The sequence below is a fragment of the Callithrix jacchus genome, chromosome 16 (genome assembly GCF_049354715.1).
Source record: "Callithrix jacchus isolate 240 chromosome 16, calJac240_pri, whole genome shotgun sequence".
In the NCBI taxonomy this organism is placed as follows: Eukaryota; Metazoa; Chordata; class Mammalia; order Primates; family Cebidae; genus Callithrix; species Callithrix jacchus.
This window is the reverse complement of record NC_133517.1, coordinates 67531596-67556464: the sequence shown is the minus strand read 5'-3', so window position 1 is coordinate 67556464 and position 24869 is coordinate 67531596. Positions and strand designations below refer to the sequence as shown.

Below are 24869 nucleotides of genomic sequence, written 5' to 3'. Positions count from 1 at the left end.
AAAGTTCAGTTAGTAATTATCCGTAGACAAAAATGCTCTTGTAAAAATCCCAGAACCCAAGGGTGAGGCTGAAGCACCCCTGTGAAACACACACACTCACACACACATACACACAGCCTCGTTAGTATGGTAAAAGTAATAGTTTCACTTTGCAGTATCACTCCTCCCCCAAGCTCCATCACAACGTGGATAGAGTTCCCCTGGGTCCATGACTTCTTCAGTGGGAAAAAGAGAGCCAAAGTGGGTATCCAGCTTCAAACAGCATTCCAAAGCGCATCCTAGGAGGTCCAGCCATGTCCCATGTCACAGAGAACATTGAGAGAATCGGAAGGACTAAACCACCTCTGGTCATCTAGAAGCAAAGAAGTGGTCAAGGCTTCAGCAATCACTGCATGGATCTTGGTAGTGACACTGCATTCCTACCAGCAGTGGCACCCAATCAGAGAGACCAGCCAGGACCTTGCCCATCTACAAACCACAGGCAACAAATTTGTCTGGCCAGGAAGTATGGTAGGCAGTGTCTATCTGGCTTGCATCCTTAGCAAGTGGTAGAAAAGGCTGTGGATGCCAGCCTCAGAGCCTAGCCTAAGTTCCTTGCAAGATAGGAAAGCCAGCCAGCAGCCCTCCCTAACAGTGGAGCACAGCCTCTAGCCCCAACAGACCAAGGATCCTCCACAATTCTACTCAGCCTCAGGCTCAGCCTAAGACTGCCCAAATACGGAGGCCAGCCAGCAACCACACCTAACTGCAGAGCACAGGCTCTGACCTGGCCTGACCAGGAAGTCCCAAACAGTGACCCTTCCCAAGTTCAGAGCCCAGCCCCAGGCCCCACTCAAGCAGAAAGTCCAGCTGGTGACTCTGCCTAACTGTGCAGGATAGTCTCTTACCCTGCCTCATGAAGGAGTCTGATCAACAACCCAACGCAGCCTTGAAGCTCTGCCTACAACCACATTCAAATGTGAGACACAGGCTACAAACACAGCCAATGTGGGTCACAATGTTCATAGTGACCCTGACTGACCATGGAGCAAAGTGAGTAGTCCTACCTGGATCAAGTTCCCAGCCAGTGATCCAGCACAAATACACAGCGCAGGCTGTGCCCCTACCCAAACATGGAGCCCAGCCTGTGGCCTGCCCAACTACAAAGCACATCCTGAGACCACCAATTACAAAACCTAGTCTATGGCTCCATCTGAACATGACACTCAGCCAGCAGTACACCCAGTCAGGGAGCACTTCATGGGTCCCCATCCAACAGAGGCAATTTCAGAGCCCAGCCTAAAGCCCTGTCCAATATACAGTCTAAACAACAGTACCACAAAGCCAGGAGCACAGGCTGCAACAACATCTGACAAGAAGTGATTGTGTGGTCCAGCCAGTTGCCCTACTGGACACAAAGCCAGTCAAAATCCCCACCCTATGAAAGAGCCCAGCCAGTAGCCCTGCCTGAATGCAAAGTCCAACCAACAGCTCTTCCTGACCACAGAACCCAGCCAATGATCCAACTCAACCATGAACCACAGCCAGCAGTTCCACCTCAGGGTGCAGGCAGTGGCCCTACCAACAAAAGAGCATAAACAGCCACACTTACTCATGAATACTAACGGCCAGTCCATCTAGAACCCAAGGTTAGACTGACTGGTGAAGGTCTATCTCCACTGAAATGAACTGTTAAGGCTGGAAGAGGTGGCTGCTGCCTCAAAAGCACAGAAAGAAATGCAAGGGTATAAAGATTATAAAGTATCAAGTAAACACTTACCAACAAAGGAATCTGATAAAGCTCCAACGACTGACTCTAAAGAAATGGAGATCTATAAATAAACTAACAAAGAATTCAGAAGTTCAATGAACTACAAGAAAAAACAGATAGACCACTAAACAAAATTAAGAAAACAATATACAAAATTAGTTCCACAAAGAAATAGAAACTATTTTTTTTAAATCCTAAAGATGAAGAATATAGTAACTAAACTGAAAAAATTTAGGAAAGTTTCAACAGCAGATTCAATCAAGGAAAATAATTAGTGGACTCAGTAAAACTTTGAAATTATCCAGTCAGAGAAATAAAAAGAAAACAGAATGTAGAATGAAAAGAACTTACAGCACATATGAGACACCATCAAGTGAAACAAAAGATAATATTCTCCAGAAATATAAGAGAGTGAAAACGAGATATAAAGCTTATCTGAAGAAATAATGATACACAGATGCAGTGGCTCACACTTATAATCCCAGAACTTTGGGAGACCAAAGTTGGAGGATCACTTGTGTCCAGGAGTTCAAAACCAGCCTGAGTATAATATTGAGACCACGTCTCTCCCAAAAAATAGATATGTAAGCAGGTTGGTGACACACACCTGTAGTCCTAGGTAATCAGGAGGCTGAGGTGGGAGGATTACCTCAGCCCAGGAGGTAGATACTGCAGTGATGTAAGACCATGCCACTGCACTCCAGCCTGGGTGACAGTGCAAGACCATTTAGAAAGGAAAGGGAAAAGGGAAAAGGAAAAGGAAAGGGACCTCCCAAATTTTAAGATGGAAGTGGGCAGCAAGATTTATCACACTAAAAATTTCCCAAATAGGTTGAACCCAAAATGGTCTACACCAAGACACATTATAATTAAATTATCAAAAGATAAAGAGAAAATATTGAGAGTAACAAGAGAAAAGCTACTCATTACATGTAGGGGAGTATCTATGAGATAATCGGCAAATTTCTTAAAGGAAATCTAGCTAGGAAAGGATGATATATTCAAGATACTTAAAGAAAATAAAAACTGCTGTTTTGGTCTGTTTTCTGTTGCTATAAGAGAATATGACAAACTGGCTAAATTATAAATAACTGAAGTTTATTTGGTTCATGGTACTGGAGGCTGGGAAGTTCTCAGATCATGGCACCAGCAGTGGTGAATGTCATCTCATGGAAGATGGTGAAAAGCAGAAGCAAACACAGAAGACAAAGAGAATACAAGGGCTGAACTTCACCCTTTTGTCAGGAGCCCACTACCGCCAAAACTATCCAACTCCCACGATAATGATATTAATCCATTCATGAGGGCAGCACACTTATGGCCCAATCACCTCTTAAAAGCCCCACCTCTTAATGCTGGTACAATGACAATTACATTTCATTATGAGTTTTGGAGGGGACATTCAAACCACAGAAACTGTCAAACAAGAATACAAAACTCAGCTGTCCTTCAGAGATAAGAAATAGATTTTCTCAAACAAACAAAAGCTGATGAAGTTCACCACTAGATCTGTATTACAAGAAATACAAAAAGGAATTCTTCAAGTTAAAATGAAAATATGTTAATTAACAACATAAAATACATTAATGTGTAAAATTCACCAGTAGAGAAAAATATATAATCAGAGTCAGAACTCTGTAATATTCTAAATTTGGTACATAAACAGTTTTCACCTCTGATATAAAAACGTTTTAAATATATTAAAAATAACTCTACAGTAATTTGTTATTAGATATACAATATGAAAAACATGTAAATCATAACATCACTAACCTAAAATATCAATGAGGGGAAGAAGTAAAGATATAATGCTTTTTTATGCAATCAAAATCAAGCTAAAGGCCAGGCACAGTGGCTCATGCCTGTAATCCCAGCAATTTGGGAATTCGAAGGAGTCAGATCACTTGAGGCCAGGAGCTCAAAACCAGCCTGGCTAATATAGCCTACCACCCAAAAAAAGCCCAGGTCCAGGTAGGTTCACAGCTGAATTCTGCCAGACATACAAAGAGAAGCTGGTACCACTCCTTCTGAAACTATTCCAAACAATCCACAAAGAGGGAGTCCTTCCCAAATTATTTTATGAGACCAACATCATCCTGATACCAAAACCTGGCAGAGACTCAACAAAAAAAGAAAACTTCAGGCCAATATCCATGATAAACATAGGTGAAAAATCTTCAATAAAATACTGGCAAACCAATTGCAATAGCACATCAAAAAGCTTATCCATCACGACCAAGTAGGCTTCATCCTCAGGATGCAAGGTTGGTTCAACATACACAAGTTTATAAATATAATCCACCACATAAACAGAACCAAAGACAAAAATCACATGATCATCTCAGTACATGCAGAGAAAGCCTTTGACAAAATTCAGCAGCCCGTTATGCTAAAAACCCTCAATAAAGTAGTTGTAGATGGAACACATCTCAAAATAATAAAAGCTATTTATGATAAACCCCCAGCCAATATCTACTGAATGGGCAAAAACTGGAAGCATTCTCTTTGAAATCTGGCACTAGACAAGGATGCCCCCTCTCACCACTTGGATTCAATATGGTACTGGAAGTTCTAGCCAGAGCAATCAGTCAAGAAAAAGAAATAAAGTGTATTCAATTAGGAAAGGAGGAAGTCAAAATGTCTCTATTGTATATTTAGAAGACCCCATTGCCTCAACCCAAAATCTCCTGAAACTGACAACCAAGTTCAGCAAAGTCTCAGGATACAAAATCAATGTGCAGAAATCACAAGCATTCCTATACACCAATAACAGACTAAAAGAGAATGAAATGAAGAGCAAACTCCCATTCACAATTGCTACAAAGAGAATAAAATACCTAGGAATACAATTAACAAAGGATGTAAAGGACCTCTTCAAGGAGAACTACAAGCCACTGCTCAAGGAAATAAGAGAGGACACAAACAGAGGAAGAATCAATATTGTGAAAATGGCCACACTTCCCAAAGTAATTTACAGATTCAACAGTATCCTCATCAAGCTACCTATGACCCTCTTCACAGAACTGGAAAAAACACTTTAAACTTCATATGGAACCAAAAGAGAGCCCACATAGCCAAGACAATCCTAAGCAAAAAGAACAAAGCTGGAGGCATCACATTTCCTGACTTCAAACTACACTACAAGGCTAAGGTAATGACAAATCTGACAAAAACAAGCAATGCAGAAAGGATTCCCTGTTTAACAAATGGTGTTGGGATACCTGGCTAGCAATGAGCAGAAAACAGAAACTGGACCCCTTCCTGACATTTTATACTGAAATTCACTCCAGATGGATTAAAAACTTAAACATAGGACCTAACATCATAAAAATCCTAGAAGAAAACCTAGGCAAAACCATTCAGGACATAGGTATAGGCAGTGACTTCATGATTAAACACCAAAAGCATTTGGAAACAAAAGCCAAAATAGACAAATGGGATCTAATTAAACTCCAGAGCTTCTGTACAGCAAAAGAAACAATCATCAGAGTGAATTGGCAACCAACAGAGTGGGAAAAAATTCTTGCAATCTACCTATCTGACAAAGGGCTAATATCCAGAATCTACAAAGAACAGATTTACAAGAAAAAAGCAAACAAACCCATTCAAAATTGGGCAAAGAATATGAACAGCCACTTTTCAAAAGAAAACGTACATGAGACCAACAAACATATGAAAAAATTCTCCTTATCCCTGGTCATTAGAGAAATGCAAATCAAACCACACTGAGATACTATCTCACACCAGTTAGAATGGCAATCATTAAAAAATCTGGAGACAACAGATCCTGGAGAGGATGTGGAGAAATAGGAATGCTTTTACACTGCTGGTGGGAGTGAAAATTAGTTCAACCATTGTGGAAGACTGTGTAGCAATTCCTCATGGACCTAGAAATAGAAATTCCATTTGACCCAGCAATTCCATTACTGGGTATATATCCAAAAGATAAATTATTCTATTATAAACACATGCACACATATGTTCATTGAGGCACTGTTTACATAGCAAAGACCTAGAACCACCCAAATGCCCATTGATGATAGACTGGACAAGGAAAACTTGGCACATATACACCATGGAATACTTTGCAGCCATAAAAAACAATGAGTTTGTGTCCTTTGTAGGGACATGGATGAATCTGGAAATCATCATTCTCAGCAAGCTGGCACAAGGACAGAAAATCAAACACCACATGTTCTCACTCATAGGTGGGTGTTGAACAATAAAAACACATGGACACAGGGAGGGGAGCATCACAAACTGGGGTCTGTTGGGGGAAACTAGGAGAGAGACAGTGGGGGGTAGGTAGGTTGGGGAGGAATAACATGGGGAGAAATGCCAGATATAAGTGACATGGGGATGGAGGCACTAAACCACATTGCCATGTATGTACTTATGCAACAATTCTACATGATCTGCACATGTACCCCATAATCTAAAGTACAATAAAAAATATATTTTAAAAAAAGAACAAAGCTAGGCATCCCATACTTCCTGATTTCAAAGTATATTACAAAGCGATAGACATTAAAACTTATGGCACTTGCATAAAAAGACATATAAACCAGTGGAGTAGACAGCCAAGAAATAATCTCATATGTGTATGATCAACCAATATTTGACAAGCATGACAAGAATAGACTGTGGGATAAAGGATAGAGTCTTCAAAAAATGGTGTTGAGGAAACTATCCAGTTTTCTCAACAAAACTGAAGACTTTTCACATGCAAAAGACTTTTCAAATGCAAAAGACTAAAACTGGGTCCTTACCTTATATCACACTCAAAGATCAACTCAAAGTAGATTAGAAATGCAAATGTAAGACATGGAACCTTAAAACATTTTTAGAAAAAGGGAAAAAAATGTCCTCAAGATTGGGTATGGCAACAATTTTTTGGATATGACACCAAAAGCACCAGCAGAAGAAAAAGTAAGTGGCACTCTAGCAAACTAAAAAGTTTCTGCAGAGCAAAGAAAACAATCAACAGAGTAAAAAGGCAACCTACAGAATGGTCAAAAATATTTGCAAACCATATGCCTGATAAAGGTTTAATATCTAAAATGTACAAGGAACTCATAAAGCAAAATTGCAAAACAAAAATCTTGATTTAAAAAATGAGCCGGGCAGGGTGACTCATGCCTGTAATTCTAGCACTTTAGGAGGCCAAGGCAGGACAATTTTCTGAGATCAGGAATTCGAGACCAGCCTGGGCAACATGGTGAAACCCTGTCTCTTCTAAAAATGAAAATAAAAAATTAGTCAGGTGTGGCAGGGTGCACCTGTTAGTCCCAGCTACTAGGGAGGCTTAGGCAGGAGAACTGCTTGAACCCAGGAGGTGGAGGTTGCAGTGAGCCAAAATCACACCACTGCCCTCCAGCCTGTACAACAGAGCGAGACTTATCTCCAAAAAAACAGCCGGGCGCGGTGGCTCAAGCCTGTAATCCCAGCACTTTGGGAGGCCAAGATGGGTGGATCACGAGGTCAAGAGATCGAGACCATCCTGGTCAACATGGTGAAACCCCGTCTCTACTAAAAATACAAAAAATTAGCTAGGCATGGTGGCACGTGCCTGTAATCCCAGCTACTCAGAAGGCTGAGGCAGGAGAATTGCCTGAACCCAGGAGGCAGAGGTTGCAGTGAGCCGAGATCATGCCATTGCACTCCAGCCTGGGTAACGAGCGAAACTCCATCTCAAAAAAAAAAAAAAAAGATGTGCAAAGGACCTAAATAGATATTTACTCCAAAAAAGACATACATACAGCTAACAGGCACATTAAAGAATGCTCAACATTACTTATCAGGGACATACAAATCAAAACCACAATGAGACATCACTTTGCATCTGTTTGGATAGCTTTTACAAAAAGATTAGTGTTGGCAAAGATGTGAATTAAAGGAAGTCTTTGTATGCTATTGATGGGAATGTAATTGATATAGCCATATGGAAAACAGTATGTTCGTTCTTCAGAAAACTAAAAATAGAACTACCATAAGATCTAGCAATCATATTTCTGGGTATACAGCCAATGAAAACTGAATCAGTAGCTCAGAGACATATCTGCACTTCCATGTCCATTGCAGCATTACTCACAATAGCCAAGACACCAAAACAACCTAAGTACCTGTCAACAGATGAATAAAAAACAAAATTGTGGTATGTGTATGCAATGGAATATTATTCTGCCATAAAAAAAGAAAGAAACCCTGCTATTTGCAACACCATGGATAAACCTGAATGGCATTATGCTGAACAGAAGTCAGACAGAGAAAGACAAATACTGTATAATCTCATGTATATGTGGAACCTGAATAATTCAGACTTACAGAAACAAAATATAATGGTGGTTAACAGGGACTAGGAAGTCAGGAAAATAAAGGGACATTGATCAAAGAGTACACAGACTATAATTAACAATATTACATTGTATCTTTGAAATTTGCTAAGGGAGTTATTAAATGTTCTCACCACAAAAAAAATGATAGCTAGGTGAAATAATAGACATGTTAACTGACTTTATTGTGGTCTTTTCACAATATATACATACATCAAATAATCACATTGTACACCTTTAATTCATACAATTTTATTTGTCAAGTATACCTCAGTACAGCTGAAAACAATAAAAATAAACCCAAAGACAGTAATGTACATGTTACTTAAACAGTTTTAGAGTCTTCATCTCACTTAAATTAATACTTTGTTAATTTATTTTTTATTGCTTATTTTCTCTCTTAAATATGACAGGTATTTATACCTGTCTTGTTTTCATCCTGTCGCCAGAATATAACAACACAGTAGTAGGTAGTTACTGCTCTGGTAAGCATTTGTTAGGTAACCAATAACTATTACTTGAGTAACAGAAGGTATGAATACTCAAGAAGAGTAGCAGAATCTGGGATGTTGTCATCTTGATTTTGATCCCTGAGACAAGGCCTGCTAGATGCATTTTTATGTACAAGGAAAGAATTTCCTGGGATACTATTGATCCATCCCCTTCCTCTCCCATTGCCTCACCTTTTTTGAAAGACATCCAGGTTTGGAGCTGAGATGGTCACAATCTGATACCCAAGGGAGCCTCCCTGGTCTGCAGAGTGCCCCCCTGACACACTCAGTTCTCCACCAACATTCACGCCTGTGCCAGCCTTATACTCTTGGATCATAGTATCACGGAAATATAATGGTCCATTCACATCATTATCTGGGGAAAGAAAAGATGGCCGTAGGTTTAGCCAAGAATCCATTCAGGAATTCATAGGTTTAGCCAAGAACAGCTGCTATGTAAAATGAAATAACAAAGACCTATTTTGCCCCAACCCTCCCACTCATTTAATATTCTGTTGAAAATTAACTAATCAATTAATGTGCATGTAAATTACTACAAAGGGAAAATGTTTAAATCCACTGGGCACTGTGTGACAGAGATAAAATATTCACCCTGAGAAATAGTGGTGTCAAACGTACAATGTGGAATACCCATAGGATTATCCTTCCAGGCACGCTGTCTCCTCTGCGGCAGGCACAGCACCCAGCCTCAGAGGGCAGCACACGGGGGCAGAAAATGTTTAAGGGGTGGAGCCAGACAGACCTGGGTTTCAATCTCAGTTCTACCAGTTCCAGGTACATAACTTTGTTTTTTGTTTAATTGTTGTTATTGTTGTTGTTGTTTTGAGACAGAGTCTCACTCTGTCACCCGGGCTAGAGTGCATTGGTACAACTCAGCTCACTGCAACCTCCACCTTCTGGGCTCAAGCAATTCTTGTGCCTCAGCCTCCCAAGTAGCTGGGACTACAAGAGTCCACCACCTATGCCTGGCTAATTTTTTTTGTATTTTTAATAGAGTCCAGGGTTTTGCCATGTTGGCCGGGCTGGTCTCAAACTCCTGGCCCCAAGTGATCTGCCCACCTCGGCCCCCAAAGTGCTGGGATTAAAGGCATGAGCCACAGTGCCCAGCCCTCAGGTACATAACTTTGAACAGATCAATGTATAGCACTCTACTTACTCTTACGTAAAGTTGGGATAACATCTTCACCTCTTGAGCCTGATGCAAATATTAAATGACCTAATGAACACCTACAACCAGATAATTAGTAGGATTCTCAATTTGTCTCAGTTTGTCTTTGCTCCTTGCCCCTTGCCTACAGGAAAGGCTGGTCCTGAGAACTCCTTCCTGGGTGCTCAGTTATTTTTGGATGCTGGGCCATCTCTCTATCTGACCACCAATGTTTTTTACACCTCGTCTCCTTGGCCTCTGGCTGATGATACCTGGGACTGAAGAACTTGACTCCAGGATGTCACTGAGAAAGAAATTACGTGGAACATAGTCATACTTTTCCCAAAAAAATGAAAGACCATATTTTGTCTTTTGTAATACGGCAAACTGACGTAATTTGGTGGCACGGTACGGACTTTCCACAGGCGTCAGGTCATTTCTTCCAACCTCTTTGACCAAACTTTTGCTAATTCGTTGGAACATAGAGGAAATGTTGCTAGGGGAGATGAAAGGAGAGCACAAATTTCAGTTGAGAGGAGAAAAAAAATGGTTAAACTCTCACCAATTATTGATATTTCCCCTTAAGGAAAAGATCTACATATGAGATTAGCAGGTCTTAATTTAAAATAGTGACATTATAACTCTCTCAACTTCGAATTCGTTTATTTGTTTGTGAGATGGGGTCTTGCCATGTTTCCCAGACTGATCTTGAACTCTTGGGCTCGAGTGATTCTCCCACCTCATCCCACCTAGCATCTGGGATTATAGGCACCCACAACCACAGCTGGCTTCCAACTTTGGGATTCTAAAGACAACTGGGACTTCTGACAGAAGCACTGCAGTGAAATTCATTACCCCTTATGGTTGGAGTAGGAAAGCCTGGGTATCTCCCCACCTCTAACCCGAGAATACTCTAAATAACAGGAATAAGGAAGGGCTGAATACTATCATCAACTAAAGGGCCAGAGGGAAGGCAGGGCTTATGTTAAGATGATATGAGTAGTGGTACACATTTTGTTGGTGTTTGCAATTTTACAGAGAAAGCCACACTGAGAAGTGACATTTGAACAATAATGTAGAGGAGGCAGGGTATAAACGATAAACATTACGTGGAGAAAAGAATGCCAGGTAGAGAAATCAGCAAGTGCAAAAACTTGGAAGCAATGTATGCCTGGAATAAGTGAGGTGGAAAGGAAAAAAGATGAGGTCAGAAGAAACTGAGGGCAAGTTGGTGAAGGCCCCTGTTGGTCATTTTCATCACTCTCTTTTACTTGAAGTGAGATTAAAAGTCTTTGGAGGGATTTGAGCACACAAGCGACATATCTGATGCATCTTTCGAGGAGAGATGCCTATGGTGGCTGTGTTGACAACAGCATGCAGTAAGGGAGTACAGGCAGAAGTGGGAGTCAAGTTAGGGCAGTTTTGTGATACTACAGGTCATCGTTAGTGAGAGATGAGGCCAGGGCATTTCACTCAAAGTGATGAGAAGTGATCAGGTCCTAGTCTACACTGAAGGTAGAGACAACATCTATGAAAAGGATGGTTTGCTACAATTCCAGGGAAATTGTTCTTCACTAATTAATTTGTGGATTTTCCTGTTTATTCATTCATTCTGCAAACATTTAATAAGCACCCATTAGATGCTAGGCCCTCTCTCAGGAATTGGCAATATAGTGGTGAGCAACATAAGAATGGCCTCTAATCTCTTGGGGCTTACAGCATAGTGATAAAGACAAATCTTCACCAAATGATTTTACTAGTGAGCTCATGCATATTCACAAATCATGAGTGGTATCATAAATGAATGATTCCTGATGCTCTCAAAACCTGTGGTAGAGAGATTTTGGTTTTTGCTTACAACAACTAAAAGGTCAGGGAAATTCTTCTTTCTTTTTCAGAGAGAGATTTATTTTATTTTATGGGTCATTTTAGTTTCAGGTGCACATGGGCAGGCTTGTTATATAGGTAAACTCCTGTTACTGAGGTGTCTTATATAGATTATTTTGTCACCCAGGTATTAAGCCTAGTATCCATTCTTATTTTTCCTAATTTTCTCCCTCCTCCCACACTCCATTCTCTACCTCCAATAGAGGATATGTGTTGGTCCCTCCATGAACCTATGTGTTCTCATCATTTAGCTCCCACTTATAAGTTAAAACATGAGATATTTGGTTTTCTGTTTCTGTGTTAGTTTGCTAAGGATAAGGGCTGCCAGCTCCATTGGGAGCTGTTCTTGATCTTGTTCTTTTCTCGGCTACACAGTATTCCATGAGATATGTGTACCATATTTTCTTTATCCAGTCCACAATTGATGGGTATTTAAGTTGATTCCATGTCTTTACTATTGTTAATAGTGCTGCAATGAATATACGCACATGTGTCTTTATTATAGAGTGATTTCTATTCCTTTGGGTATATACCGAGTAATGAGCTTGCTGGGTCACATGGTATTTCTGTCTTTAGGACTTTGAGGAATCACTGAACTGCCTTTCACAGCTAATTTTAATTTCCCATCAACAGTGTAGAAGCATTCCTTTTTCTCCTCAACCTTGCCAGGATCTGGTTTTGTTTGTTTATTTGTTTTACTTTTTAGTAATAGCCATTCTGACTGGTGTGAGATGGTATCTCATTGTGGTTTTGGTTTGCATTTATCTAATGATCAGTGATGATGAGCTTTTTTCACTTGACTGTTGGCCATATGTATGTCTTCTTTAGAAAAGTGTCTGTTCATGTTGTTTGCCCACTTTTTAATGGGGTTTTTTCTTCTGATAAATTGGCTCAAGTTCCCTATAGATGCTGGATATTAGACCTCTGTCAGATTCATAGTTGTAACAGTTTTCTCCCATTCTGTAGGTTGCCTGTTTGCTCTGCTCATAGCGGTTTTGCTGTGCAGAAGCTCTTAAGTTTAATTAGATCACATTTGTCAATGTTTGCTTTTATTGTGATTGCTTTTGGCATCATCATGAAATCTTTGCCAGTTCCTTTGTCCAGAATGGTATTGCCTAGGTTGTCTTCTAGGGCTTTTTATAGTTTTGGATTTTACATTTAAGTCTTTTATCCATCTTGGGTTGATTTTTGTATATGGTATAAGGAAATGGTCCAGTTTCAATCTTCTGCCTATGGCTAGTCAGGTATCCCAGCACCATTTATTGAAGAAGACACACATGCAGCCAACAATGCAGTCTTTTCCCATGGCTTGTCTTTTACAAGTATCTGGTCTGCAAAAACTTTGACAAAAAACAAGCAATGGGGAAAGGCTGCATTGTTGGCTGCACAGGCACAGGCACAGGAAACCAAACAAAAACTGTCAAATCAAATCTCATCAAGTTACAAAGCTTCCTGCCAGCAAAGGAAACAATCAGCAACAGAAAAAGACAACCCACAGAATGGGAGAAAATATTTGGAAACTACTCATCTGCTAAGGGATTACTAACAAGAAAATATAAAGAGCCCAAACAACTCTACAGGAAAAAATCTAATAATCAGAGTAAAATACCGGCAAAAGAGTTCAATAGACATTTCTCAAAGGAATACATGCAAGTAAGAAACAGGCATATGAAAAGTTACTCAAAATTTTTAATTATTGAAAAATCTCAATCAAAACTACAATGAGATGCCTCACCCCTGTTAAAATGGCTTATATCCAAAAGACAAGTACTAAATATGCTGAAGAGAAGGTTGAGAAAAGGGAACCTTGTACCGTTTGTGGGAATGTAAATTAGTACAGCCTCTATGGATAACAGTTTGGACCTTCCTCAAAAAGCTAAAAATAGAGCTGCCATACAACCCAGCAATCTCTCTGCTGGATATACACCCAAAAGAAAGAAAAACAGTACACTGAAGAGATATCTGCACTCCCATGTTTGTTGCAGCACTGATCACAATAGCCAAGATCAGGAAGCAATGCAAGTATCTACCAACAAAAGAATAGGTGAACAAAATGTGACACATATACATAACAGAGTACTACTACTCAGCCATAAAGAAGAATGAGATCCTGTCATTCACAACAACATAGATGGAACTGGAGGTCATCCAGTAAAATAAGCCAAGCACAGAAAGACAAACTGTCCATGTTCTCACTTATTTATGAGAGCTAAAAATTAAGCCAATAGAAGTTACAGAGATAGAGAGTAAAATGAGTGATACCGGAGTCTGGGAAGGGTATTAGGATGTAGGAGGGAGGTGGGGATGGTTAACGAGTACAAAAACAAGTAGTCAGAAAGACTGAATAAGATCTAGTATTTGATAGCACAACAGGGTGACTAGAGTCAAAAGTAACTGTACATTTAAAAATAACTAAAAGTATAATTGCATTGCTGCAATTATAACAAATAGAAACAGGATTTTCTAACTATATGTAATTTAATTTAGAACATTCTAAAAATGTTTAATAATGAAGAGAGACAGAATTTTTAACAGTTCATGTAAAAGTTCTGATGTGACCATTTCAATTCTCTCTGATATGAGCCATGTAAAAGGTCACTGGAAAACAGAGAATAATGAGAACAAAAGAAGCTTCTCTACGACTGGACCTGTACACTAATGTATCAGAGATATATTCCTTAGCCTTACATGCTCTCTGGAATTCTCCATGATTAAGAAGAACTTAACTTTCTTTTCAGTCAAATTATATAGGGGAAAAAATCTTCAACTCGTTTCACAAACTCATCCTGAACATTTTTGTCACTGATGATATTATCTTTTCTTTTTCATCCCCCAATCCCATTAGGACTTACCAGGTTGTACATCCTTTTGTCCAACAGAGAAATTGGCTAGGCACGGTGCTTCACACCTGTAATCCCAGCACTTTCTGGGGGGCCAAAGTGGGTGGACCACGAGGTCAGAGGTTCAAGACCAGCCTGGCCAAGATGGTGAAACCCTGTCTCTACTAAAAATATAAAAACCACCTGGGTGTGGTGGCAGGTACCTCTAATCTCAGCTACTTGGGAGGCTGAGGCAGATAACTGTTTGAACCTGGGAGGCAGAGATTGCAGTGAGCCCAGATAGTGCCACTGCACTCCAGCCTGGGTGACAGAGTGAGACTCCGTCTGAAAAAAGAGAAAAAGAGAGAGAAATAGTACGATTGAGTAGGGCCCCTTCCCATCTTCAGACCTCCTGCTGCCAAGCAGGAAACAGACAAACTCCAGGACCAGATCAATGTGATTCTACTCACTGTTTCCTTCTCACCAATGGGTCCCTGACTCAGTGTCCAATGCAGTATCCTAGAAAAATAAGCACAGGGAGGGCCCTCTTTATTTCCAGAAGAGTAAGTCTGAAACTGGTTTTAGATCACAGAACCTTACCTCTCAAGTCCTTCTCAGCCCAAAATTCTGTGGAACAGAATCAAGTAGCATCTAATCATATATGTCCTGAATCAGAATTTAAAAGGCTTTTTCAGAAGCCACACCCATTTCCTTTTACATACAGATCTACCTGAGCAAGTCTTGGACTCATGGATTCCCAGCATGAGTAGCTAAAACAACTCCTTTGGCCCATATTCCTCTAGCCTATGTGCTGAATTTAGAATTCAGCCATTGGACATCAAGAAAAACAACTTCAGCAGGAGGGACAAGCACCAGTGCCAGGGTTCTGGGAAGCACTTCTGAACTGCCTGTATGTGGAGCTCTGTACAACAGGAGTTACTGTGCTGAATCCCTCCTCTGTATTAAATATCACACATGTATTATCTAAATCCAATCTTGCAACAATCCTTATTTTAAAGATAAATAAAAAGAGGATTTGCAAAAAGAATGAAACACTTGCCTAAAGCCATGCCTCTTCCAAATACTTTCAATGATTTCAAGATACAGTAAAGTGCCTGCAGGAGAAACTGTAAACAGGATTGCTACACCTTTAAGTTTTGGATCCATTGCTGATGAGCCCATGTGACCTTTTGGAGGTGGTAAAGTTCCTTGTTTTGTGATATTACCAGAACTGTTTTTCTGGTTTCTTCTCATTTAGGACTATGTCAGTGGAAAGATCTGAGGCTCAGGGGCTGCTGTTCAGACTCTTTTGTCCCACAGGATGATCCCTTGATTTTCTGCTCTGCCTCTTCCCTTAGGGATGAGGTTTCTTAGGAGCCAGACTGCAGTGATTGTTATTGCTCGTCTGGGTCTAGCCACCCAGTGGAGCTACCAGGCTCTGGGCTGGTACTGGGGAATGCGCACAAAGTGTTCTGGGATGTGATTTGTCTTCTGGTCTCTCAGCCATGGACAGCAGCACGTGCTCTGGTAGAGGTAACAGGGGAGTGGAGTGGACTCTATGAGAGTCCTTGGTTGTAGTTTTTATTAGCTGCTGGTTTTCTCAAATGCCAGTTGTGCTAGCAGTGAGGTTGTCACATAGACAGACTCGGGACCTGTGTTATCCAGGATGCTGCAGGCAGTGGAATTAGCTATTCTTTTTCTCCTTTTTTGAAGCAGGGATTTTCTTTTATGAGTTGCTCCAAAGTCTTGAATTTGCTGACCACCAGCGAGGAGGTGGTGCTTTCAACACAGCATCAGCTGTGGTAGTATAGTGGGGATACAAGCCTGCCTAGATAAGCATTTGGATTTCTCAGGCAATGAGCAGTGCCATAGAGCTTCCAAGAGATTATGCCTTTATATTTGGCTTCCAGGGCAGGTAAAGAAAGACCATCAGTTGGGGGCAAGGTTAATCATATCTGAGTTCAGACTCTCTTTGGGCAAGACTTGCTGCAGCCACTGTGGGGGTTGGTGGTTCTCAGGCCAGTGAGTTATGTTCCCAGGGGGATTATGGCTGCCTCTGCTGCATCATACAACTCACAAGGGAAGTGGGGGAAAATTAGCCATAATGGGCCTCAGACAGCTCCCAGGCAGCCAGCAAGGCCAGTCTCACTCCCACCATGCTCCACCAAAGTACTAGATTTGTATCCAGGCAGACCGTATGCAGGGCTGAGTTCTTGCCCCAGGCTATAAGCCTCGCTGCTGAGAAAGCAGATATGGCTTTCAGACTTCACCCCTTCCCACCTGCCATGGCTTCTGTGCTCGAATCTGCACTTCCTGTTTGCCCTGGAAAATTCATGCTCAGCCAAAATTGTTACAAAGTTTAGCAGGAAGTTTCTGTCTCCCTATAGTCCTTCCACAATACCACTGGCAGCCCTTCCCAAAATGCAAAGTCTTACATGGCCAAAGCAGGAGGGACAATACTAAAGGAAGGGGAGGCGCTACACACTTATTAACCACCAAATCTCATGATAACTCACTCTCTATCATGAGAATAGCAAGGGGGAAATCTACCCCCATGATCCAGTTACCTCCCACAAGGCCCCTCCTCCAACACTGGGAATTATAATTAACATGAGATTTGGACAGGAACACAAATCCAAACCATATTTTTCTGCCTCTGATGCCTCCCAAATCTCATGCCCTTCTCACGTTGCAAAATACAATCCACTTTTCTCAACAATCCCCCAAGTCTTAATTCATTTCACCATTAACTCAAAAGTCCATAGTCCAAAGTCTCATCTGAGACAAGGCAAATCCCTCCCACCAATGAGCCAATGAAAAAAAAATAATGGCTATTTACTCCCAGGATAAAATGAGGGTGCATGCATTGGCTAAATACTCCCATTGCAAAAAAAAGAAATCGACCAGAACAAAGGGGATACAGGTGCCAATGCAAGACTCCATGTCTCAAATCCAGGCCACACTGATGAAAGGAATGTGCTCCCAAGGCCTTGGTTAGCTCTGCCCCTGTGGCTCTGCAGGGCTCAGCCCCCATGCCTGCTTCCATGGTATTGAGTGCCTGCAGCTTTTCCAGGTGCACAGTGCAAGCCATCAGTGGATCTACGATTCTAGGCTCTAGATGATGGTTGTTCTCTCCTCACGGCTCCACTAGGCAGTGCCCCACTGTGTGAGAACTCCAGCTACACATTTCCCTGCCTTACTGTCACAAACCTGCAGCAGACTTCTGCCTAGACATTCTGGCATTTCCATATCGCCTCAGAAATGTAGGCGGAAGCTCCCAAACCTTACCCCTTGCCTTCTGCACACCTGCAGGCTTAACACCACATGGAAGCTGCTAAAATTTACAATTTGTACCCTTTGAAGCAGTGGCCTGAGACATATCTGGAACCCCTTTAGCCAAGCCTGGAGTTGGAACAGCTGGGCCACAGGGAGCAGCTTCCTTAGGTTGTGCAGTGCAGAACAACCCTGGTCCTGGCCCGTGAAACTATTTTTCTTTCTAGGCCTCCAGGCCTGTAATGGGAGCATCTGCCATGAAGGTCTCTGAAATACCTTCCAGGCCTTTCAACCATTGTCATGGCTATTAACATTCCTACTCCTCTTTACTTATGCAAATTTCTGCAGTCAGTTTGAACACCTCCCCTGCAAATGCGTTTTTCTTTTCTACCACATGGTTAGGCTGCAAATTTTTCAAACTTTTTTGCTCTGCTTCCTTTTAAATATAACTTCCAGTTTCAGTTCAACTATTCATTCAAACATATGAGCAAATGTTCCTAGATAAAGCCAGGCCACATCTTGAACACCTTGCTGCTTAGAAACTTTTTCTACCAGATAGCTCTTCTAAATCAACTCTCTCAAGTTCAAAATTCCACTGATCCTTAGGGCAGCAGCACATTACCTCTAACCTCTTTGCTAATTCATAACAAAAGTGACTTTTGTTCTAGTTCCCAGTAAGTTCCAATTCTCCATCTAAGACCACCTTAGCCTGGAATTCATTGTCCATGTCATTTTCTGCATTTTGTTCACAACAATTTAACAAGTCTTCAAAAAGTTCTGAACTTTCCCTCATCTTTCTGTCTTCTGAACCCTCCAAGTCAGAAGCCTGAGAACCCAACCTTGAAGTTGGTCTTTATGCATTGGACCAGGGTACCAGGCCGGGAGCTACACAACCTTATTTGGTTTTTCCTTAGCTTTTAAATCCCCTCAAGAAATTACTGAGGAGTTGTACCAACGACCTGGCAGTTGCAGGTCCTATAACTTAACTACTGTGCTAACAGGGCATTTGCATTACAAAGAGTCGGAAAGGCTTCTTAAGCTGCAGTGACTGCCAGCTGAGCTGTGCAGAGCTGGCAGCCAAGCCATCGTGACTGCAAGTTCCCCAAGCTGGGCAGAGCTGGCAGTCGGCTAAAAAAAGAAAAAAAAATGCTTCTCACACACAGGGACTCTGAAAAGCATTAAATTCCTCTCTCCCTCCTTTCTGTCTGTCTCTCTCTTCTCTCTCTCTCTCTCTTCTCTTTTTTTCTCTCTTTTCCCTCTACTACTTTTCTCTGTTTCTCTCCTTTCTCTCTTCTTCCCTCCTCTACTTTCTTCTCTCTCTCTGTCTCCTCTCTCCTCTCTTCTCTCTCCCTCTCCCTCTCTCTTTCATCTTTCTGTCTTTTTTTTTTTTTTGACAGAAGAGACTATTACTCCTTTTTCACCTTGAACAGGCAAAGAGGGCTGGTACTTTTTTATTTAAAGTTTGATTTCCTAAGACAGAGAAGAAAACTACACCTAAGTCATCAGGGGCAGAATTTTTTTTTGTGGGGGGGCGGGGACATGAAAAAGAGGAAGAATGAGGCCTCAATGATAGAATAAGAAGAAGAAAAAGAAAGAGAACAGTTATTTCCAGGAGTGTAAACTCAATTGGAGTTTTTTGAAGTTAATTACTTAGCCAAATATTTACTTTAAGAGTAACAGGTTTAAACCACTGTATATTAGCTAGTAACTGCCTTGGGAAACTAGAGGACTTACAATAAAGACAGAACCACATAAGAGATAGATGAACACACATGGGTGTCCCCCGAAGAAGATCAGTCTGTTGCCTGTCCGGCCATGTCCCTGGAGGGATGTTTCAGAGTGTCTTCGCTAAGGTGTACCTGTATAAATCCTGGGCCTAGTCACCTCAGAATTTTTAGTCCTGAGATGAATCACCGTTATGCCTTATGATGTCCCCATGGAACCACGGACGAAGGCCCGTACAAGCCCCGTAGCCTTCCAGCCATGGGACTACATATATACACACTCACTCTCTCACACACACTGAGGTTATGAAAAACAGCCAAACACTAAATGACCCGAGCCTCCACTGAGGCAACCCGAGCCTCCAGTGACATCTCACGATAGACTTGCCTGGTCAGAGTTGCAATGACTCAGGCCCTCCTGATGGACCGGTCCCCTGATTTCCAGACCTGACTTACCTCCGGAGGTTCCCGGGACCCTGAGGAATTTCGGGTGAATGTTGACCAGGTAGTCGCCTGTCCTTCACAGGGCCAGAACTCTGGGGCCCTGAAACGTCTCAGGGGATGCCTCCCCTAGAGGTCCTCAAGGTGGGAGCGGCTGCCCGGGCAAGACTCTGAGATGGCTTTTGTCTGGTGATGGATGAAGAGAAAGTCTTGCTGGACCCTCCAGATGTTGTACTGGAGTAAGCACAGAAAGTTAACACTAAGACAAAAGTATGTTAAACTGCAGGGACTTTGTTGCCACTGGCCACAGAGGACTCGTGTCTCTCCAAGCCATGGCCCCGAAAGGAGGGTGTCAAGACCTTTTATGCCTGTAAACCACCTCCTGGGTGGGGTTGGAGGTGAGGGGCTTTGGACATTCCAAGGGACAGTGGACTTTGGACATTCTGTAAACTACCACTTGGGGGGTTACGGGGAGGGGCTTTGGACATTTCAATTGATATACTTAAGTGGTTCACAGAAGTCAAGATAAGCATTAGTTTACACATTGCCCAGAGGGGTGGAAATTATGGACCTTAGTTACTTATTACAAGTCACAGGGGCCAAGATGGCATAGGTTTGGACTGGTGCCTATCACGTCAGATTCACAGAGAGCAGTTTCAACAGAAAGCCGAGGTGTGGTTGAGATATGCAGTTTTATGGGGCTTTTACCATGTCACAGTTTCAAGGACTAATACAAGTTATAGGCCAAGTGTGGTATCTCACACCTATAATTCCAGTGCTTTAGGAGTCCAAGGCAAAAGGATTGATTGAAGCCAGGAGTTCAAGACCAGCTTAGGCAACATAGTGAGATGCCATCTCTACAACAAGAAAAAAAGAAAAAGTAGCTGGGTATGGGGTCATGCTCCTGTAGTCCTGGCTACTTGGGAGGCTGAGTGTCAGGACTGTTTGAGCCCAGGAGTTGAGGTTACAGTGAGCTATGATCTTGCCACTGCCAGACTCCAGTCTGGGTGACAGAGGAAGAAAAAGACCCCATCTTTAAAAGAAAAATAGGGGGAGCAACCAAGATGGTTCAATAGGAGAAGCTCCAGAGCACCCTTCACAGCAAGAGAGGCACAGAGGGCAAGCAACCTCTGCATTTCCAACCAAGGTACCAGGTGCATCTTAAAGGGACTGGTTGAACAGTGGGTGTAGTCCAAAGAGAGTGAGCACAGGCAGGGTGGGGTGCTGCCTCACCAAGAGAGTGCAGCGGACCAGAGAACCCCTTCCTCCTACCCAACAAAGACCATTAAGGGCTTTTCAGCCACTCCGGCACTGTTTTTCCAATACTACACTTCTCCTGCAGTTTTTGTGACCCACAGACCAGAAGATTCCTGCCGGTTGACAAGCCCCACAGGTTTCCAGCATGGTGTTTCAGCCAGCACCACAGGTTTCCAGCACAAAATCAAGCACAAATCCGGGTGACCCTTTTAACTGGCACCTGAAACACCTGCGAGACAGACACCTGAGTTGCCCATTCCCCTGAAAGGGAGGGGCTGAAGGCAGGGAGCCAAGGGAACAGTCTCAGTGGGTCCAACCCCACAAAGACCAGCAATCTAAAACCCACTGGCTTGAGGGGTTTACAGCCAGTGCAGCAGATTGTGCTCCACCCAGGACCTTCAAGCCCCATGGGGGGAAGGATGTCCACCATTAACAAGACAGTCGGTCATTACAGAGGCAGTTGGTCATTACAGAGGCAGTTGGCCATTACCAAGGCAGGCCGCCGTTACTGAGGTGGGCCACCATTACTGAGGCAGGCTGCCATTCTGAGGCAGTTCAAACCTTACCCATGTAAACAAAACTGCAAGAAAGTTTACATGACAACTGAGCAGAGCCCATGGCAGCTCAGCAACACCTCTACAGGCAGACTGTGACTAGACTCCCTCCTTGCTGGGCAGGGCATCTCTGAAAAAAGGCAGAAACACGTCACAGACTTACAAATAAAGCCACAACCTCCTGAGACCGAGCACCTGGGAAAAGCAGGGGTTGTGAGTTCCACTGCAGAAGATCTAAACACCCCTGCCCAGCAGCTCTGAATGAAACAATGAGGCTCCTAGTACAGCACTTGAGCTCTGATAAGGAACAGACTGGCTCCTCTAGGGGCTCTCTGACCCCCATATAGCCAAAGAGTCACCTCATAAAGGAGAGCTCTGGCTGACATCTGGTGGGTACCCTTTTGGGATGAAGATACAAGAAGAAGGAATAGGCAGCAACTCATACTGCTCTGCAGCCCCCGCAGGTGATCCCCAGGCAAACAGGGTCCAGAGTGAACCTCCAGCAGTCCTGTAGCAAAGGGGCCTGACTGTTAGAAGAAAAACTAAAACACAGAAAGAAAGCTTCATCATCAACACAAAGGATGTCCACTCAGAGACTCCTTCCAAAATCAGCAACTTCGAAGACCAAAAGGTAGATAAATCCATGAAGATGGGAAGAAACTTGCATTAAAAAGATGAAATCACCAAAACTGGATGGAGAATGAGTTTGACAAACTGACAGAAGCAGGCTTCAGAAAGTGGGTAATAACAAGCTTCTCTGAGCTAAAGGAACAAGTTCTAATCCAATGCAAAGAAACTAATAACCTAGAAAAAAAAGTTAGATGAAATGTTAACTAGAATAACCAGCTTAGAGAAGAACATAAACAACTTGATGGAGCTGAAATACACAGCATGAGAACATCGCAAAGCATACACAAGTTTCAATAGCTGAATCCATCAAGCAGAAGAAAGGATATCAGAGATTAAACACAACTCAGTGAAATAAAATGAGAAGTCAGGATTAGAGAAAAAAAGAGTGAAGAGAAATGAACAAAGCACCCAAGAAATATGGGATTATGTGAAAAGATATAATCTACATTTGATCAGTGTACCTGAATGTGGTGAGGAGAATGAATCCAAGCTGGAAGATACTCTTCAGGATATTGTCCAGGAGAACTTCCCCAACCTAGCAAGACAGGCCAACATTCAAATCCAGGAAATACAGAGAAAACCACAATGATATTCCTAAAGAAGAGCAACCCCAAAGCACATAATCATCAGACTCAGCAAGGAGGAAATGAAGGAAAAAATACTAAGGGCAGCCAGAGAGAAAGGTCAGGTCACTCACAAAGGGAAGCCCATCAGACTCACAGTGGATCTCTCAGCAGAAACCCTAAAAGCGAGAAGAGAGTGGGGCCAATAATCAACATCCTTAAAGAAAAGAACTTTCAACCCAGAATCTAATATCCAGCCAAACTAAGGTTCATAAGTGAAGGAGAAATAAAATCCTTTATGGACAAGCAATTGCTGAGAGATTTTGTCTCCTCCAGGCCTGCCTTACAAGAGCTCCTGAAGGAAACACTAAACATGGAAAGGAGCAACCAGTACCAGCCACCACAAAAACATACCAAGTGGTAAACAGCATCAACACAACAAAGAAACTGCATCGACAATGAGCAAAACAACCAGCTAGATCAAAATGTCAGGATTAAATTCACACATAACAATATTAACCTCAAATGTAAACAACCTAAATGCCCCAATCAAAAGACACAGACTGGCAAATTGGATAAAAAGTCAAAACTCATTGGTGTGTTGTATTCAGAAGACCCACCTTACATGCAAAGACTCACATAGATTCAAAATAAAAGAATGGAGAAAGATTTACCAAGCAAATGGAGAGCAAAAAAAGCAGGGGTTGCAATCTTAGTCTCTGATAAATGGATTTTAAACCAACAAAGATCAAAAGAGACCAAGAAGGGCATTACATAATGGTAAAAGGATCAATGTAACAAGAAGAGCTAACGATCCTGAATATACATGCACCCAATACAGGAGCACCAAGATACATAAAGCAAGTTTTTAATGACCTACAAAGAGACTTAGACTCCCACACGATAATAGTGGGAGATCTTAAAACTCTACTGTCAATATTAGATCAATGAGACAGAAAATCAGCAAGGATATCTAGGACTTGAACTCAGATCTGGACCAAGCAGACCTAACAAACATCCACAGACCTCACCACCCCAAATCCACAGAATATACATTCTTCTCAGCAACACATTGCCCTTACTCTAAAATTGACCACATAATTAAAAGTAAATCACTCCTCAGCAAATGCAAAAGAATGAAAATCATAACAAACACTCTCCCAGACCACAGTGCAATCAAATTAGGACTCAGGATTAAGAAACTAACTCAAAACCACACAACTTCATGGAAACTGAACAACTTGCTCCTGAATGACAACTGGATAAACAATGAAATGAAGACAGAAATAAAGATGTCCCTCTAAAACAATGGGAATGAAAAAGACACAATGAACCAGAATCTCTAGGACACATTTAAAGCAGTGTCTAGAGGAAAATTATAGCACAAAATGCCAACATGAGAAAAGAGGAAAGATCTAAAATCAACATCCTGTCATTAAAATTGAAAGAGCCAGAGGAGTAAGATCAAACAAATTCAAAAGCTAGCAGAAGACAAGAAATAACTAAGATCAGAACAGAACTGAAAGAGATAGAGACATACAAAACCCTTCAAAAAATCAATAAATCCAGGAGCTGGTTTTTTGAAAAGATCAACAAAATAGACAGACTGCTAGCCAGACTAATAAAAAGGAAAAGAGAAGAATTGAATAGATGCAATAAAAAATGATAAAGGGGATATCATCATCGATTCCACAGAAATACAAACCATCATCAGAGATTACTACAAACAACTCTATGCACATAAACCAGTAAGTCTGGAAGAAATGGATAAATTCCTGGACACTTACATCCTTTCAAGACTAAACCAGGAAGAAGTTGAATACCTCAATAGACCAATAACAAGGTCTGAAGTTGAGGCAGCAATTAATAGCCTACCAACTAAAAAAAGTCCAGATCCAGACAGGTTCACAGCCAAATTCTACCAGATGTACAAATAGGAGCTGGTACCATTCCTTCTGAAACTGTTCCAAGCAATCCAAA

The 24869-nt window shown here is 41.8% G+C and overlaps 1 protein-coding gene across 2 annotated transcripts in view; it reads right to left on the bottom strand.

Moving 5' to 3' along the window:
- The window catches only part of GSDMC (gasdermin C), a 40231-nt gene extending 20008 nt beyond the window's left edge, over positions 1–20223 (bottom strand). Inside the window, exons 1-4 of one of the 2 annotated variants that reach the window (XM_078353214.1) lie at positions 19901–20223; positions 14918–14966; positions 10014–10237; positions 8766–8949 (exon numbers count right to left, since the gene is read on the bottom strand). In XM_078353214.1, the coding sequence (XP_078209340.1) occupies positions 8766–8949; positions 10014–10224 (395 nt within the window). In that variant the 5' untranslated portion in view covers positions 10225–10237; positions 14918–14966; positions 19901–20223. The remainder of the gene's footprint in view (positions 1–8765; positions 8950–10013; positions 10238–14917; positions 14967–19900) is intronic. The other variant, XM_078353215.1, reaches the window with a different exon arrangement.
- Positions 20224–24869: the final 4646 nt, after the last annotated feature.